Source organism: Myodes glareolus, chromosome 7, assembly GCF_982192425.1.
Source record: "Myodes glareolus chromosome 7, mMyoGla1.1, whole genome shotgun sequence".
In the NCBI taxonomy this organism is placed as follows: domain Eukaryota; kingdom Metazoa; phylum Chordata; class Mammalia; order Rodentia; family Cricetidae; genus Myodes; species Myodes glareolus.
Genome location: NC_142032.1, coordinates 101,174,813 through 101,195,204, shown reverse-complemented (window position 1 = coordinate 101,195,204; position 20,392 = coordinate 101,174,813). Strand labels below are relative to the sequence as shown.

The window sequence follows — 20,392 nt, the reverse complement described above, 5'->3', positions numbered from 1 at the left end:
GAGGTAGGGAGGCTCTGGGAGGAGTTGGAGAAGAGAAAAAATAAGCAAAATAGATTGCATGAATTTTTTTTAAAGAAAAAACCAAGACTTACAGTTCAAAATCAAATCATGTTTGGAGTCTATTGTTTGAAGAGCAAGATTATGACATCAATTACACAGCAGAGAATAGTTGGGGGAGAATGAAACCTGTGCCTGCCCAGATTGGGCTGATTTCTCTAAAGATGTTCTAGCACTGAGCATGAAATCATCATATTTAACAGCATAACAATTCAATTTAAGTCTCTGCAGGGGTCATCTAGATAAATGGTGGTGTTAGACCTGTCAATAGCATGTCTTTGGAAAGTATTAGGTTAAGAAGAGTGGTTTTAATTTGTGTTCATGTGTTCTATCAGGATGAAGTCTTCAGAATCTCATTCACATCTAAAGGGATTTGAATGATTCTGCAGAAATGAAGGACTTGGTGGGGAGAGAGAGAGTAGATAATTTAATTAACTGGCCATAACCATCAGAGACACTGAGAATGGGAAATAGGATTGGAATGGCTTAAGGATTTATAAAAGGTAAAAACACTGAAGTCTCTTTTGTTTACTTTGTCTTTTTCTCCTTTTCTTCTTAAAATGCAGACCCTGACCTTGTCAAAGCCTTCCCCATTATATAGTAACTGTAGAACTGGATTGTATTCTAGCAGTTAGCCCAATGGTAACCTCAAACTCCAGCGGCATCATGTCCTCCACATTCTACCTCACAGGCATCCCTGGCTATGAGGAATTTCACCACTGGATTTCCATCCCATTCTGTCTCCTCTACATTGTTGGGATAACAGGAAACTGTTCCATCTTGCATATTGTGAGGACAGACCCAAGGCTCCACGAGCCCATGTATTACTTCCTGGCCATGCTTTCTCTCACTGACATGGCCATGTCCCTGCCTGCCATGATATCACTTTTCAGAGTGTTGTGGTCCATTTCCCGAGAGATCCAGTTCAATATCTGTGTGGTCCAAATGTTTCTGATTCATACCTTTTCCTTCACTGAATCATCTGTGCTCCTGGCCATGGCCCTTGACCGGTATGTGGCCATCTGCCACCCTCTGCGATATGCAACCATTCTCACTCCAAAGCTAATTGCCAAGATTGGAATTGCAGCCTTGCTTCGGAGTGCAATCCCACTCATTCCTCTCCTGGTTCGTCTAGCATTCTTTCCCTTCTGTCGCTCCCATGTCCTTTCTCATTCTTATTGTCTGCACCAGGACATAATCCGACTTGCCTGTGCTGATGTCAGGTTTAATGTTATATATGGAATGGTTGTGATTACTATGCTGTGGGGCATGGATTCTTTGGGTATTTTAATAACTTATGCTTTTATCCTTCACTCAGTGTTAAGAATCGCATCCCATGAGGGTAGGCTGAAGGCACTTAACACATGTGCATCCCACATCTGTGCTGTACTCATTCTGTATGTGCCTATGATAGGATTATCTATTGTCCATCGTTTTGCCAAGCATTCCTCTCCCTTTGTTCACATCTTCATGGCTCATATCTACTTAATGGTGCCACCAGTGCTTAACCCCATCATCTATAGTGTGAAGACCAAGCAGATCCGCCAAGGATTCCTCCGTCTGATCTTTCCCCATAAAATTAATTCTTCTGCAATGTAATCATGTCATCAAGACAACAAGGTGTTAAAATAATGATGTGATGCCATGGTGAATTATCTATCCTAAGTATGTTGTACTCAGAGGTGACAAAACATCAAACCAGAATGAGTGACTCTGAATGTGCTCACAGTGACTCTAAGAACTAGGCATCCCTTTTCTTACATACGTTAAAATCATCTTCAGTTATTAATGTATTAGAGAGATCGGATGCAGAACACGGTCCTCTGTCCTTGACTGTTATTAACCTTAAGCTTCATATAAGTAACTTAGCTATAAAGTTTGACTTATATTGGAAAATACCCAGATTCTTTTTTATCTTTTTGATATTTGATAATGTTTGGCATAGTACCTTACATGACCTTTTAATTTTGAATAATATTCTGCTTGAAATCTGATTACATGTTCATATTTATAGATGGTAATAACTTGACCAAAATCATTTCTTTAATCTGTTTGATTTCTTTCTCTTGATTTTCTTTAAGGGATTTGTTGATTTCTTCCAATTTTTTGTTTGCCTTTTCGCCCATATCTTTGAGGAAATTTTTCATTTCCTCTTTAAGTGCCTCAAACATTCTCTTAAAGTTATATTTTAGGTTATTTTCTTCTGCTTCAAGTATATTTAGGTGTTCAAATCTTGCTGTTGTAGAGCCACTAATTGTTGGTGTCATGTTGCTCTTTGTGGTGTTGAGTGTGTTCTTATCTTGTCTACCCATCTTTTCCTCTGAATGGCATAGTTGGGGCTATGTCTCCGGTTATTAATCTTCAAGGTGTGAGTGGATCCAAGGCTCAGATGGTTGCTCCTCATGGTGCAGTCAGGACCACGGTTTCAGTCACCCGGAGGTCACTCTGTGTTCCCTGAGGTCGCTTGGTGCTCCTGGGTGTCCCTCTGCAATCCCAGAGATTGTTCAGGCCTGCTCCTAAGGAGGTTGCTTGCTTGAGTATGCTCCGCTGAGTTTGCTGCCTTGGGCCTACTCCGGTAGAGGTTGCTGGCTTAGGCCTGCTGTGGTGGAGGTTGCTGGCTCAGACTTGTTCCCATAAATGTCCCTGACTTGGGCCTGCTCCCTTAGCAGCCACCTCCTTGTACCTACTCCTGTGGTGGTTGCTGCCTAGGGACTACTCCAGTGGAGGTCACTGGTTCAGGCCTGCTTTGGCAGAGGTCACTGGCTCAGGCCTGTTCCCATGAATGTCCCTGGCTTGGGCCTAGTTCACCAGAGGTCCCTCCCACAGAGGTTGCTCCCTTGTACTGCTCCTGTGGAGGTCACTGTCTTGGTCTGAAAGTGTAATTTTAAAGTGTTTAAATTTTACTAAATTCAGCTTATGCTAGTAATGTTATTTTATTCAAAATAGTGTTATTAAAGCAATTTTCATTGTAATTATTTTAAAAATCAAATATCATTTCTTAAATTAACAGTCTTTAAATTGTTTCTAATTAGTGGTTCTTTGGTGAAATTGAATGTGCTGAAATAGAAGAGTAACAACAAGTATTTTCAAGTAAAAGATCAAAACTGGGAGAATGAGACATAGATGAAACAAAAAAAAAATAAAACAAACACAAACTATCAAGAAGCAAAGACGAGACCATGGGTTCTTCAGGAGTGGAGGGAATGACTGGATCTGAGATCCTAACTTCAAGTTTATGGGTTCTCTTCTATTGCTTTAAGTGAGACATAGCTAAAACACTTCTTTTAAAAAGATAACACCCAAATTACTTACTCCTTTACTCAATTACTTGTTTATTTCTTTGGAAATATGCATTCAGTGATTGTTTACGGTTGCTCCTACACCAAGGAAAGTCAAATTCTTGGACAGCAGCTAGTATAAGATATACAAAAACACATTATCTGTGAGCAGGTACAGGTACCTGCAAGGCAGGTACAGTCAGAAGACATGAAAACACAGTATCTGTCAGCAAGGCAGGGACAGTAAGAAGATAGAAGAACACGTTATCTGTCAGTAAAGCAGGGACAGTCAAAGATGTAAAAACATATTATCTGTCAGCACGGCAGGACAGTCAGAAGATGTAAAAACACATTATCTGTCAGCAAGGCAGGTACAATCTGAAGATATGAAAGACCTTCCCATCTACTTCTGCATTTTTTAATTCAGGCTAAACTAAATTTCTATTATTATTCCACAATTTATGTATGATTATTTACTGGATTATTTCAAAGATAGAGGATTTAATTTTAATTAGTGATTGGATTCATGAGAGAATCTAGGAATAATTGGGGGAGAAAAAAACGTGATCAAAATATATTGTATGAAAAAAATTAAAAAGAGATAAAACAAAATAAATATAACAACAATAAAGAGTCACTTACAGACATTATCTGAAATTTCCTATTTTCTTCTTCCCAAAATTCTAAATAGTTAAACCATGTTTACATGCACTTGCAAATATTTAAATGCTTTTTCACAAAGTATTCTTATTAAAAAATGTTAAACTAATGGATTATTGTTATTGGCATCTCATAATAATCTCTGGGAACATGAGTTCTTTAAATTCTTTAAAGTTATAATAATTTCCACAAACCAAATAAATAAAATTGATATTGATATTGCTCCCTTTTAAAGCAACCACACCTCCCCAGATAAAAATGAATATGCATACATTTTCTCTAAAAAGAAAAGTGATGCTTAGGCAATGCTTCCATATGGCAACTTCTGCTTTGATCTGCAATATAAATTCAAGACTTGAAAACCAAAATAGGGACAATAAAGAAAACACAAACCGAGGGAATTCTGAAAACAGAAAATATGAAAAAATGATCAGGAACCACAAATGCAAGCATAAACAGCAGAATAGAAGAGATGAAAGAGAAAATCTCAAGTGCTGAGGATACAATAGAGGAAACATTAAATCTAACAAAATAAAGAAACAAAATAAAGAAAACATTAAATCTACCAAAAGCTTAATACAAAATATCCAGGAAATATGGGAAACCATGAAAAGACTAAACTTAAGAATAATAGGTATAGAAGAAGAAGAATAAGTCAAAATCAAAGAAAATATATTCAACAAAATTATAGAAGAAACCTTTCCCAATCTAAAGAAAGATATGTATAAAGATATGTGTATGGAGATACAAAAAGCTTACAGAACACCAAATAGACTGGATAACAAAAAAGTCTCCTTGCCACATAATAATCGAAACACTATACATACAGAATAAGGAAAGAATATTAATGGCTGCAAAGAATAAAGACCAAGTAACATATAAAGGCAGACCTATTAGAATTACACCTGACTTGTCAATGGAAAACATGAAAACCAAAAGGTCCTGGTCAAGCATTATGCAGACATTAAGAGATCATGGATGCCAGCCCAGACTACTATACCCAACAAAACTTTCAACCACCATTGAAGGACAAATCAAGATATTCCATGACAGAACCAGATTTCATCAATACCTAGCCACACACTCAGTCCTATACAAAGTACTAGAAGGAAAACTTCCACCCAAGAAAGTCAGCTACATCCACAAAAACACAGACAACAGTCGATCTTACAGCAACAAATCCCTAAGAAGTGAAAAACACACATAATAACATTACCATCAACAAAAACTAAAATAACAAGAACTAGCGACCACTGGTCATTAATATCGCTTATTATAAATGAACTCAACTCATCTATAAAAATATACAGGCTGTGAAAACAGAATCCATCCTTCTGTTACTTACAAGAAACACACCTCAACATCAAAGACAGACATTGCCTTAGAATAAATGTTTGGGAAAATATTTTTTAATCAAATAAACCTAACAAAGAAGTTGATGTAGTTATCCTAACAGCGAGCAAAATAGGCTTCAAACTAAAATCAATCAAAAGAGACAAAGAAGAACATTTTGTATTAGTCACAAGAAAAATCCATCAAGAGGAAATCTCAATACTGAATGTCTATGCTCCAAACACAAGGGCACTCTCATATGTAAAAAATACTACTAAACCTTAAAACACACATTAAACCCCACACACTAATAGTGGGGAAACTTAAAAACCCCTTTCTCACCATTGGACAGGTCTGTCAGACAGAAAATTAACAGAGAACTAAGGGAACTGACAGGTTTTTTTTAATCAAATGGACTTAGCATACATATATAGAACATTCCATCCAAGAATAAAAGAACATGCCTTCCTCTCAGGATCCTGTGCAACCTTCTCAAAAACTGACGACATATTAGGTAACAGATCAAACCTTCAAAGATACAAAACAATTGAAATAACTTCATGTATCTTATCAGATCACCATGGCTTAAAGTTAGAATTCAACAGCTATACTAATTCCAGAAAGCCCACAAACACATGTAAATTAAACAATGCTCACCTGAATTACCAATGAGTCAAGAAATAAATAAAGGAAGAAATTAAAGACTTCCTAAAATTCAATGAAAATGACCACACAACATACCCAAATTTATGGGAAACAATGAAAACAGTGTTAAGAGTAAAGTTCATAGCATTAAATGTCTACATAAAGAAGTTGGAAATATTCCACACTAGTGAGTTAACAGAACACCTGAAAACTCTAGAAAAAAAAAGATGCAAGCACATCCAGAGGAAATAGATGACAGGAAATTATCAAATTGAGAGCTAATACCAACACTCCTCAAACTGTTTCACAGAACAGAAACAGAAGAAAGAGAAATCTTGCCAAACACTTTTATGAAGTTACACTTATTCAGATACCCAAACCACATAAAGACATTACTAAGAAAGAGAATTATAGATCAATCTCACTCATGAATATTGATGTAAAAATACTCAATAAAATACTGGTGAACCAAATCCAAGAATACAGCAGAAAAATCATCCACCATGATAAAGATGGTTTCATCCCAGAGATGCAGGAATGGTTTAACATACTAAATCTGTCAACATAATCCACCATATAAACAAACTGAAAAGAAAACTGCATGATCATCTCATTAGATGTTGACTGAGTTTTCTGTACTACCCAGTTCCCACAGTTGTTAAGCCCCAAAGAAATCAGACAGAGGTCCACCTTAACTATAAACTAATTGGCCCATTAGCTCAGGCTTCTTATTAATTCTTATAACTTATATTAGCCCATTATTCTTGTCTATGTTAGCCATGTGGCTTGGTACCTTTTTCAGTGAGGCTGTTACATCTTGCTTGCTCTGTGGTTGGATTGGGACAACAGAACAAGCTTTCCTCTTCCCAGAATTTTCCTGTTCTCATTGACCCACCTCTACTTCCTGTCTGATTGTCCCGCCTATACTTCCTGCCTGGCTACTGGCCAATCAGCATTTGTTTAAAAATATAATTGACAAAATACAGACCATTGTCCCACAGCAATTAGATGCTGAAAAAGCCTTCAAAAATACACATGAAAGTCTTGGAGAGAGCAGGGATACAAGAAACATACCTAAGCATAATAAAGTCAATATACAGCAAGCCAATAGCCAATATCAAACTAAATGGTGAAAAACTCAAAGCAATCCTACTGAAATCAGGAACAAGACAAAGTTGTCCATTCTCTTCATATGTATTTATTATAGTGCTTGAAGTTCTAGATAGTGCAATAAGACAACAAAAGGAGATCAAGGGGAAACAAATTGGAAAAGAAGAAGACAAACACTCACAATTTGCTAATGATATGATAGTTTACATAAGCAACCCCAAAAATTCTGCCAAGGAAGTTCTACAACTCATAAACACCTTCAGTAATGTAACAGGATACAAAATTAACTTAAAAAAATCCCACAGTAACCCCTAAGAGGGCTACATGGATCACCCAGGGAAGGGAAATTAGATGAGATCTGCTGAGTAAAATGTGAACAAAGGGGAATCACTAAGGGGGGGATGAGATGGGTAATGAGAACATGAGAGAATGGGATGATTGGGAGTGGGAGAGGGACTGATTACAAGAGCAGTAAAAAAGTTATCTTTATAGAGAGAGTCATTATGGAGATAGGGAGAAATCTGGTGCCAGGAAAATTCCCAAGAATACACAGATTTGACCCCGACTAAGACTCCTAGCAATAGAAGAGAGGGTGCCTGAATTGGCCTTCCCCTGCAATCAGATTGGTGAATACCACAAATATTATCATAGAAACTTCATCTAGCAACTGACAGAATCAGTTGCTGAGATCCACAACCAAGCACCAGGCTGAGCTTCGGGAATTCAACTGAAGAGAGGCAGGAGGGAATATATGAGCAAAGGAGACCAAGATTGTGATGGAGAAATCTACAGAGACAGCTGAAACAAGCTCATAAAAACTCATGAACTCTAGACTTACAGCTGTGGAACCAGACCCTGTAGGTACACAGTTCCCCACTTTTCCCGAGACGCCATGCAGGGCTGTTCTGCTTCCTGGTTCCACTGCATCAGCTTGAGGGTGTGGCATAGAACTGCCCTCTCCTGTTATGTTAATATCACCTACGGGCCCAAGGGTGTAGCTCAGAGAGAACTCTTCTGTCATGGTAATTCCACCTGCAAGCAAGGTTCCCGCCTGCAGGCAAGGTTCCTGGGTCAGCTTTTCTCTGAGCCTGAGCACGCCCACCTGGCTTCCTCTCTTCTCTATTCAGCTGCTCTCCGACCTTGGGTGCGGCCCCCTGACTTTTCTCTTTCCCTGTTCCTGATGGGGGGCTGGTGTCTTTTGCCCCACAGTATATATACCCGACTTATGCTTAATAAAGTTGCCATTTACTCTTGTAAATGAGCCAGGTCTCTTTTGTCTGTGTCTCTTTCAGCCCTCAGGACAATTGTCCCTTCTCGTGGGCCCGAATTCAGGAAGTGCGCAGCCTGGGTCGGGCGTGGGAATCCACTGGGAAATGCAGACTCTTACAAGACCCTCCACATGTGAGAGACAGTTTTGAAGATTGAACTGTGAGACACCTGACAGTAGGACCAGCATCCATCTCTGGTGCATGAGCTAGCTTACCAGAGCCCATTCCCTATGGTGGAATGTCATGATCAGCCATAATGTATGAAGGAGGCGCTTGATTTTGTTGCAACATAATATGTCAGTCTTAGTTGACTCCATATGGGAGCCTTGAATCATGGGCAGGAGTGGATAGGGTGGGCTGCGGGAGTGGTGTGGGGGTCAGGAGGAGGTGGGGAGCTGTGGTTGAAATGTAAAATAAAATTAAAAAATAAACTTAGATAAAAAGTAAAAATATTTTCCACAGTTTCATCAAACACTTGAAATTAAAAGCTTGCATTCTCTAAAATTATTTTGTATCAACCACAGTCACATATCAGCCTAGGAATTGGCAATATAGCATAAATACTAAGTGATAATAATTGTATACAATTATGAATGCTTACAGTCTGATAAGTCATTTCCTAAAACTTAAAAGAAATACCTTTTATTCAAAGAAATATAAGTGTACTAACTACTTTACTATCATTTCTTATGTCAATTTCATGTGAGCAGAAACCTGGATATTTAATAATATACAAAGCTTCTTTACTGATACAGAGATGTCAGTTTCAGAATCTATAATTTTAGCCATTGATAGATTATAATTTACCTGGTAGATTCATAGCCTGTCTGAGTCAGTAAGAATGGTAATGTTTTAACTATTCTCTTAACAGCTCTTATTGTGATATCTATAAAACTTCTGTGAAATGGCCATGTCCATCTGGTATGCAGACAGGAGAGAGATATGCATACCCTTCTCTGTGTTTCTCACAGATATTTTTAGCATTAACCTAGGGAATAGCTTCTCTCTGGGTTGAGAAATCTTTTGAGAATAATTTTCATTGAGAAACTGCTGTGGGACAATGGTTTGTTACTTGTATTTCAACAAAACCCTGATTGGCCAGTAGTCAGGCATTAAGTATAAACAGGGTGATAGGAATAGAATTCTGGGAAGAGGAAATTTCAGTTTGCAGTTGAAACCCAGTCACAGAGGAAGCAAGATGAGAATTCCTCACTGATAAAAAACATCAAATCATGTGGCTAACACAGACAAGAATTGTGGGTTAATGTAGGATGTAAGAGTTAATAAGAAGTCTGAGCTAATAGAAAAACCAGTTTATAATTAATATAGACCACTATGTGTTTCTTTATGATGTAAGAGTTAAAACCTGAGAGAGTTTGGGAAGCAATTCTACACATAAAAGAACAGAGTCAACCATGACTTCTTGGTATCAGGATTTTATTAGATAGTCTCTTTTTGCTAGAGGCAAGTGCACCTCATTTAAGAGAAACTTCCTGACTCAGGTTTGGCTGCAAAAAGTTTGCCCTTTTAAGAGGCTCTACTACTAAGCATTTAAATGATATTTATAAATAGCCAAAAGCATGCTTTTTGGTGGTGACAGGGACCTTGAAACTCCATAGAGTTGTGACAATAAACATGGCTCTGGTCAGTAAGTAAATCTGCCATGATGCTAGACTCTCAGAAATCTAAGAGTTGGGGTGAATCCACCTGTCAAAGCTACAACTTTAAACTTAAACATTTTGCTTAGCAAATTAAGACTCATGTGGTCATAAAAAGAGAGATATACAGTAAAAATAGATACAGATGAAGAAAACCTCTAAACAGTTTTCAGTGTGTTTAAAAATATATGTAGGCTTAAGAGAGAAAAGAAAAAGGGTAAAGTCCTTAAAATAAAAAAAAGAAAGAGAGTAGTTGGGTGTGTTGGCATACAACTTTAATCCCAACACTTGGGAGGCAGAGACAGGCAGAGCTCCATGAGTTCAAGGACTACCTGGTCTATAAAGTAAGTGCCAGGACAGCCAAAGATACATAGAGAAACCTAATCTCAAAAAATCAAAAATTAAAAGTAAAAATAAAAGAAATAGATGTTAAAATAAAGCCACATAAAGATGGAAACTACACAAAGAATCTTCATACTGTATGTTACTGTGTTGTCTTTGAATTGTTTGATAGCTGAGGAACAACAGCTGCTAAAAGACATTTGATTGTAAATGCGGCTGGATTAATACAACATATATATTTTGAAAATGCTTTGATTTTAAAATTTAAGTCAAAAGATATGTTACTTTGGAGAAGAAGAGGTTTTGCTGTTGTTTCTACAGGAAATGAGAGGCTGAAGATTCATTCTGGGTTAAGAAAAATCAGGTTTGTGTTGGAGGAGGGGCCACTTCTTGATTCCCAGCTGCCCAGCTAGTTTAGACTTGAAATAATCACACAGAAACTGTATTAAACAAATCACTGCTTGGCCCATTAGCTCTAACTTCTTATTGGCTAACTCTTAAGTACTAAGTTAACCTATTTCTATTAGTCTGTATGTCACTACATAACAGTGGCTTACCATTTTGGCATGTATGTCTATAGAGGCTCCATGACTTCTTTCTGACAACTCTTCTTTCTCCCAGCAGGTTTGATCAAGGAAAGTCCCCCCCCCCCCGAGAAATCTCTGATAGGAGTGGACGACCCAGATATCTAAGTTCTACATCCAGAACAGCCTTGATATTGCTGGCTGGGATGATCAAATCTCACAGAATATTCTAGTCAGGACTTGACCATAATCCTCGGTTTTCTTTAAGCTCCCATATTGTTATTAGCAACCCCAATCATCAGGAAGTATCCTGGAAAACTACACACACATGCACAAAAATATGGATTATGGATGGTTGTCTTTGTTTAGAATGTTGGTTACAAGTTGTTATGGTTAATGGTCAGGAAAAAATCTAAACAAAGGAGATGAGATTCAGAGTTCTTGTTTTGAAAAAATGTGTATGTGGGGAGTTCTGTGGGACAATGGTCTTGTACCCTACTTGCATTTTAATAAAACACTGATTTAGCCAGGCAGGAAGAATAGAAGCAGCAATGAGAACAGAATTCTGGGAAGAGGAAAGTTTCTGTTTGCAGATGTAACCCAGACACAGAGGAAGCAATATGGGAATACCTCTCTGATAAAAGGTACCAAGCCATGTGGCTGACACAGACAAGAATTATGGCTTAATGTAGGATGTAAGAGTTAAAATGAAGTCTGAGATAATAGGAAGACCAGTTTATAATTAATGTAGACCTCTGTGTGTTTCTTTGGGGCTAAATAGCTGAGGGACCTGGTGGGACAGAAAATTCTGTCAACAAGTAACTATTTTCACAGCTGACACCACAGTTGGAATTTGACTACCAGACTTGCTTGATCATGCCTTTCACACCTCTTTGTAACATGAGGGCTGGCTTGCTTGTTGGGGCTTCTGTCCCACCCAGTATCCCACAGCCAGCAAGTCCCAGAGAAAATCACACAGAGGACTCCATAAGATTATAAACTGATTGGCCCATTAGTTCAGGCTACTTATTAGCTCTCATAACTTATGTCAGCCCATTATTTTAATCTATGTTAGCCACACGGCTCAGTACCTTTCTCATCAGGGCAGCTTACATATTGCCTCTTCAGTGGTCTGGGCAGAAGTGTCAAGGGAGCTTCCTGCTTCCCAGAATACTCCTGTTCTCATTGCCCCACCTCTACTTCCTGTCTGGTTGACTCACCTATACTTTTTGCCTGGACAATCAGCATTTATTTAAAACATGATTGACAAAATACAGACAATTCTCCTGCACCACCTCTTAATTGATATTTTCTCATCTCAAACTATATTTGGTTATTTTTTAAACTAAAATAAATCTGTTTGCAATGTACATACACACTGTTATAAGTTCTATGTTCAATTCTCAAAATATATGAAAGTTTTCTTTTCCATGACTCCTATGAAACATAAACATCTCCCACAGCAAAACCAAACTCCTAAATAAAATACAAAATGCCTGTTAGTGTAATGTTTATGTGTGTTGCTGAAGAAGATTCAAGATGTGGTATAATGAGAACTCTCACTTTAATGTGGCTTGAAAATTAATAGAAGGCTCGGTATGATGTCACACATCTTTAATCTTAGCCCTTGGGAGGCTGAGACAGGTAGATTGCTATGAGATTGAGGCTTGTCCTGTTCTACATAGTGAGTTTCAGGCCATCCAACACAACATAGGGAGATTCTGTCCCAGTAAAACGATAAATAAATAAATTTAATTGATTAATTAAATAGTATTAGGTTATGCTCTATTGAATATATTATATATGGTATGCTATATAGTATATAATATATATGATGTAATTTATTTTATATATATATATATATATATATATAGGATGTTATGCTCTATTGAACAGTTTGTGTAAAACATTATAAAAAATAAAGAAAAGAAGTTGTATAAAGGACTGAGCAACTACATACATAAAGTTGGGAAACTACAGAGAATCTGTCAACATGACTTCTTTCTTTTAGCAACATGACCTCACTCCATGTCATGGACCATATTTACATTTTAACACTTTAAACTTTTGCTTACATGAGAATACCCACACAAACTAAATAATCTGGTTCTTATAGACATGTAATATATGTATATGCATAATTAAGGACTGTACATTAGTATTTAATATGACTAATCTTATTGGAAAAATATGTTTCCATAGTTTTATAAGTTTAAACTCATTAATAAAATTAATCTACAAGTTTAAATTCATTAATAAAATTAATATTCACACATAAAGCTAACTCAAATAAAGAAATAATTTTTATTTAATTTATATGGTTTTCATTTTGCTGTTATGGATGAAAATCACTGTTTTTGCACACTAAGCTTCTATATAAAATACACCGTTTGTAAACTTGCTATTTAATGAAATTATTTCATTTGCAAAGGGTAGTATTTAGTGCAGAGAATCATAAATGATCAAAGTTCTAAACATGTGTGGTTGCTATGTCCTTACTCCTAAAATGGATATCACTATCACCTTTCTCAAGGCCATGGAAAGCGTCTGATAGATCGTAAGAGTTAGAAGATGGAAAAAAATTCTATAAAATTCTGTTTTCTGATCTCCTCAGAGCTGCTCCCTTGCACGCTGGGCCTGGACTGTGGGCTCAGGCCGGCAGGGGCATTTCCTTTGCTTTGAGAGCCTGCCTGAGGACAGGTAAGCTCTGTCTCAGCTCAGCCACACTCCTGGCCAGCAAGAGACAGTAATCTTCTAGCAGACATCCATTGGAGGAGGGGTGAGTTTTCTCCTGTCCCGAGGGCTTTGGCTAGGAGGAATTCAGACTTTCCCTGCCCCCCTCGACTTTCTGGTCACCAGGCAGAGGCGGGCCCTCCCTGCAGAGCTCTCCCGAATCCTATCCCAGCCTATATCCAGGTACACCTTCCTCTCTTCCCCCCTCCCCTCTGGGGCCACAAGATCTTCCCAGAGCTGCTCCCTTGAACGCTGGGCCTGGACTGTGGGCTCAGGCCAGCAGGGGCATTTCCTTTGCTTTGAGAGCCTGCCTGAGGACAGGTAAGCTCTGTCTCAGCTCAGCCACACTCCTGGCCAGCAAGAGACAGTAATCTTCTAGCAGACATCCATTGGAGGAGGGGTGAGTTTGCTACTGGCCCAAGGGCTTTGGCTAGGAGGAATTCAGACTTTCCCCACCCCCCTCGACTTTCTGGTCACCAGGCAGAGGAGGCTCCTCCCTGCAGAGCTCTCCCGAATCCTGTCCCAGTCTTTATCCAGGCACACCTTCCTCTCTTCCCCCCTTCCCTCTGGGGCCACAAGATCTCCCCAGAGCAGATCCCTTGCGTGCTGGGCTGGGGCTGTGAGTGCAACTTGGCAGGAGGGAGTGCCTGTGTTTCAATAGACTACCTGCCGAAAGGTAGACCTTCTGTCAGTGAAGTCCCTGCCCAACAAGGGAACCTGATCTGGTACCAGAGGATCCAATACAGAGCATTTGAAGGAAGAGATGGGCAGACGCCAAGGCAAGAACTCCTCCAACAATCTAAAAAACAACATGAAAACACCAGATACCAATGACCCTACAATAGAAGGTCTTGAACCTCTTAATTCAGAAGAAGTGGACAAAAATGCCATTATGAAAGCAATAGAGTCCCTTAAACAGGTTATGAATAACTCCCTTAAAGAACTGGATGAGAAGTACAACAAAAAGATTGAAGAAATGAGTAAAGAAATGGATGAGAAATATAACAAAAAGTTCGAAGAAATGAGTAAATCCATGAATGATACACTGGGAAACCAAGAAAAAACAATCAAACAGGTAATGGAAACAGTTCAAGAATTGAAAATTGAAATGGAGTCAATGAAGAAAACACAAAACGAGGGCTGGCTGGATATGGAAAATCTAGGTAAATGAACAGAGACTACAGAATCAAGCATAACCAATAGGATACAAGAGATGAAAGAACGAATCTCAGAGTCTGAAGATACCATAGAGAAAATAAATGCTCTGATCAAAGAAAACAGCAAATCCAATAAATTCTCATCACAAAACATTCAAGAAATCTGGGACACAATAAAAAAACCAAATCTAAGAATAATAGGGATTGAAGAAGGAGAAGAACTGCAGATCAAAGGACCAGAAAATATATTCAACAAAATTATAGAAGAAAACTTTCCCAATATAAAGAATGATATTCCTATGAAGGTTCAAGAAGCATACAGAACACCGAATAGACTTGATCAAAAAAAAAAATCCCCTCGCCATATAATAATCAAAACACAAAACATACAGATTAAAGAAAGAATATTAAGAGCTGCAAAGGAAAAAGGGCAAGTAACTTATAAAGGTAAACCTATCAGTCTTACACCGGACTTCTCTATGGAAACCATGAAAGCCAGAAAGTCCTGGATAGAGGTACTGCAGAAACTAAGAGAGCATGGATGCAAACCCAGACTACTAGACCCAGCCAAGCTATCGTTCACTATCAATGGAGAAAACAAAATATTCCAAGATAAGAACAAATTTAAACAATTCATAGCCACAAACCCAGCCTTAATGAAAGTAATAGAAGGAAAATCGCAACCCAAGGAATCCAACATTGCCAACATTACCTACAATAACTCAGACATCTAGCGACACTTCACGAGCTTAACTCAAAAAGGGGACACATACAAACTCTATTAAACAAATAAACAAAAAATAATAATAACAGGAGTCAACAACCACTGGTCATTAATATCACTTAATATTAATGGACTAAATTCACCTATAAAAAGGCACAGACTAAGAGATTGGATACGAAAACAGGATCCAACATTCTGCTGTTTACAAGAAACACACCTCAAACACAAAGATAGACATCTACTCAGAGTAAAGGGCTGGGAAAAGTAAAAGGCTTTTGTTTTTTCAAGCAAACGGACCTAAGAAACAAGCAGGTGTGGCCATTTTAATTTCCAACAAAATTGACTTCAAACTAAAATCAATCAGAAGAGATGGAGATGGACATTTTATACTCATAACAGGAACAATTCATCAGGAGGAAGTCTCAATCCTGAATATCTACGCCCCTAATATAAAGCCTCCTACTTATGTAAAAGAAACACTTCTAGAACTCAAGGCAGTCATCAAACCACACACACTAATAGTAGGAGACTTCAACACTCCTCTCTCACCAATGGAGAGGTCAATCAGACAGAAACCTAACAGAGAATTAAGAGAATTATTGGAGGTATTGAATCAAATGGACTTAACAGACATCTATAGAACATTCCACCCAAATAGGAAAGAATATACCTTCTTCTCTGCAGCTCATGGAACCGTCTCGAAAATTGACCACATACTGGGTAACAAAGCAAACTTCCACAGATACAAAAAAATATTAGTAACCACCTGTGTCTTGTCAGACCACCATGGATTAAAGTTAGAATTCAAGAACAGTGCTACCCCCAAGAAGCCAACAAATTCATGGAAGTTGAACAGTCAACTACTGAATCACCCCTGGGTCAAGGAAGAAATAGAGAAAGAAATTAAAGTCTTCCTTGAATTTAATGAAAATAAAGACACAACATACTCAAACCTATGGGACACTATGAAAGCAGTGCTAAGAGGAAAGTTCATAGCACTAAGTGCCCAATTAAAGAAAACAGAGAAAGCACACATTGGAGACTTAACAGCACACTTGAAAGCTCTAGAAAAAAAAGAAGCTGATTCACCCAGGAGGAGTAGAAGACTGGAAATAATCAAACTGAGGGCTGAAATCAACAAAATAGAAACAGAGAAAACAATCCAAAGAATCAATGAATCAAAAAGCTGGTTCTTGGAGAAAATCAACAAGATCGACAAGCCCCTATCCAAATTAATCAAACGGCAGAGAGAGAACATGCAAATTAATAAGATCAGAAATGAAAAGGGGGACATAACCACAGACACAGAGGAAATTCATAGAATCATTAGATCTTACTACGAAAATTTAAATGCCACAAAGTTGGAAAATGTAAAAGAAATGGACATTTTTTTAGATAAGTACCATATACCAAAGTTGAACCAAGACCAGGTGAACAATCTAAACAGACTTGTCAGTCGTGAAGAATTAGAAGCTGTTATTAAAAATCTCCCTACCAAAAAAAGCCCAGGACCAGATGGTTTCAATGTAGAATTCTACCAGAACTTCCAGGAAGAGCTAATACCTGTACTCCTTAATGTATTTCACAATATAGAAACAGAAGAGTCATTGCCAAACTCTTTTTATAAGGCTACAGTTACCCTGATACCAAAACCACACAAAGACATGACCAAGAAAGAGAATTACAGACCAATCTCACTCATGAATATTGACGCAAAAATACTCAATAAAATACTGGCAAACCGAATCCAAGAATACATTAGAAAAATTATCCATTATGATCAAGTCGGCTTCATCCCAGAGATGCAGGGCTGGTTCAACATACGCAAATCTATCAATGTAATCCATCATATAAATAAACTGAAAGAAAAAACCATATGATCATTTCATTGGATGCTGAAAAAGCATTTGACAAAATTCAACACCCATTTATGATAAAGGTGTTGGAGAGACTGGGGATACAAGGATCATACCTAAATATAATAAAAGCAATATACAGCAAGTCGTCAGCTAACATCAAATTGATTGGAGAGAAACTCAAAGCCTTTCCTCTAAAATCAGGAACACGGCAAGGCTGTCCACTCTCTCCATACCTCTTCAATATAGTGCTTGAAGTTCTAGCAATAGCAATAAGACAACATAAAGGGATCAAGGGGATCCGAATTGGAAAGGATGAAGTTAAACTTTTGTTATTTGCAGACGATATGATAGTGTACATAAGCGATCCCAAAAACTCTACCAAAGAACTCCTACAGTTGATAAAGACCTTTAGTAATGTGGCAGGATACAAGATCAACTCCAAAAAATCGGTAGCCCTCCTATACACAAAGGATAAAGAAGCAGAGAGGGAAATCAAAGAAACATCACCTTTCATGATAGCCACAAATAGCATAAAGTATCTTGGGGTAACTCTAACCAAGGAAGTGAATGACCTATTTGATAAGAACTTTAAGTCTTTGAAGAAAGAAATTGAGGAGGATACCAGAAAATGGAAAGACCTCCCCTGCTCTTGGATTGGGAGAATCAACATAGTAAAAATGGCAATTCTACCAAAAGCAATCTATAGATTCAATGCAATTCCCATCAAAATCCCATCAAACTTCTTTACAGACCTGGAGAGAACAATAATCAAGTTTATATGGAAAAACAAAAAACCCAGGATAGCCAAAACAATCTTATACAATAAAGGAACTTCTGGAGGCATTACCATCCCTGACTTCAAACTCTATTACAGAGCAACAGTATTGAAAACAGCTTGGTATTGGCATAACAACAGAGAAGTAGACCTATGGAATCGAATAGAAGGCCTAGGTATTAAACCACAAACGTATGAACACCTGATTTTTGACAAGGGAGCTAAAGCTATACAATGGAAGAAGGATAGCATCTTTAACAAATGGTGCTGGCATAACTGGATGTCAACCTGTAGAAGAATGAAAATAGATCCATATCTATCACTATGCACAAAACTCAGGTCCAAATGGATTAAAGACATCAACATTAATCCGACCACTTTGAAACTGATAGGAGAGAAAGTAGGAAGTAGTCTACAAGACATAGGCACAGGAGACCACTTCCTAAGCAGATCCCCAGGAGCGCAGACAATAAGAGAAACAATAAATAAATGGGACCTACTGAAACTGAGAAGCTTCTGTAAAGCAAAGGACACTGTCAGTAAGACAAAAAGGCTACCTTCTCACTGGGAGAAGATCTTCACAAACCCCTCACCAGCAAAGGTCTGATCTCCAAAATATACAAACAACTCAAGAAACTAGACACTAAAACTCTAATTAACCCAATTAAAAAATGGGGTACTGAACTGAACAGAGAATTCACAACAGATGAACTTTGAATGGCTAAAAAGCACTTACGGTCATGCTCAATCTCCTATGGGATCAGGGAAATGCAAATCAAAACAACTTTGAGGTATCACCTTACACCTGTCAGAATAGCCAAACTCAAAAACACCAATGATAGCCTATGCTGGAGAGGATGTGGAATGAGGGGAACACTCATCCATTCTTGGTGGGAATGCAAACTTGTGCAGCCACTGTGGAAATCAGTGTGGCGGTTTCTCAGGAAACTGGGTGTCAGCCTCCCTCAGGACATAGCAATTACACTCTTGGGAATATACCCAAGAGATGCCCAATCATACTACAAAAGCATTTGTTCAACTATGTTCATAGCAGCACTATTTGTAATAGCCAGAACCTGGAAACAACCTAGGTGCCCCTCAATAGAAGAATGGTTAAAAAAGGTGTGGAACATATATACATTAGAGTTTTACTCAGCGGTAAAAAACAATGACATCTTGAATTTTGCATGCAAATGGATGGAAATAGAAAACGCTTTACTGAGTGAGGTAAGCCAGACCCAAAAAGAGGAATATGGTATGTATTCACTCATAAGTGGATTCTAACCGTAATTAAAGGAGTTTGAGCCTATTATTTGTGATCCTAGAGAAGCTAAATAAGAAGGTGAACCTGACGAAAATCATGTAGCTATCCTCCTGGAGATTGGAAATAGACAAGAGTGCCAGGTAACCTCGGGTGCATGGGGGGTGGGTTGGGGGGCTGTTGGAAGGGGAGAGGGTTAGAGAGAAGGGAGTAGGGGAGGAATGGGGAAAGATCGGGGGACTGGGATAGGGGGGAGGGAGAATGGATAGATATGGGATCAGGGAAGTATATACCTCAACTAAGGGAGTCATTTTGATGGTTTACAAGAGACTTGAGTATAAAGGGGATCCCAGGTCCAAGGAGAGATCCCCAAATTGTTCTCTGGATAGAGGAGAGGGTGCCTGTACCGGCCTTGGCCCACAACCATACTGATGAACATTTTGCTCCCTAGGTCCAAAGGAGAGGCAGAAGGAAGGAGAACGTGAACAAAGAGGGCAAGAGCAGAGGAAACCTTCATCCGACGTTGGATGGCGATACAGACGGAGACCCATATTGGAGCACCGGACGGAACCCTCCACGGTCCAAATGAGGAGCAGAAGGATGAAGAAAATGAAAAAAGAAATCAGGACTGCGACGGGCGCCATCACCCACTGATACAAGGAGACTGATCTAATGAGAGTTCACCAAGGCCAGCTGGACTGGAACTGAATGAGCACATGATCTAACCAGATTCTCTGAATGTGGCCGGATTCCCTGGATGTGGCGGGCCCGGAGTCTTTCTGAAAAGCCATTGACAATGACACTGGGACTTGTTTCCTCTGCATATACTGGATTTTTGGGATCCAGTCTGTTTGGATACTCACCTTCCTCGACCTGGAGGGAGGGGGGAGGAACTTGAACTTCCCACAGGACAGGAAACCCTGACTACTCTTAGGGATGGAGAGGGAGGAGGAGAGGGAGTGGGGGAAGTGGGAGGGTGTTGGGAGGAGGGGCGGAAATGGAAACTTTT

General features: G+C 38.6%; 1 protein-coding gene across 1 annotated transcript; it reads left to right on the top strand.

Annotated features, from left to right (window-relative positions):
* Nucleotides 1-696: 696 nt before the first annotated feature.
* Nucleotides 697-1,656, top strand: LOC125397193 (olfactory receptor 51G2-like). Its single transcript, XM_048429445.3, has one exon. The coding sequence runs from the start codon at nt 697-699 to the stop codon at nt 1,654-1,656; it is 960 nt and encodes a 319-aa protein (XP_048285402.3).
* The last annotated feature ends 18,736 nt before the right edge of the window (nt 1,657-20,392 follow it).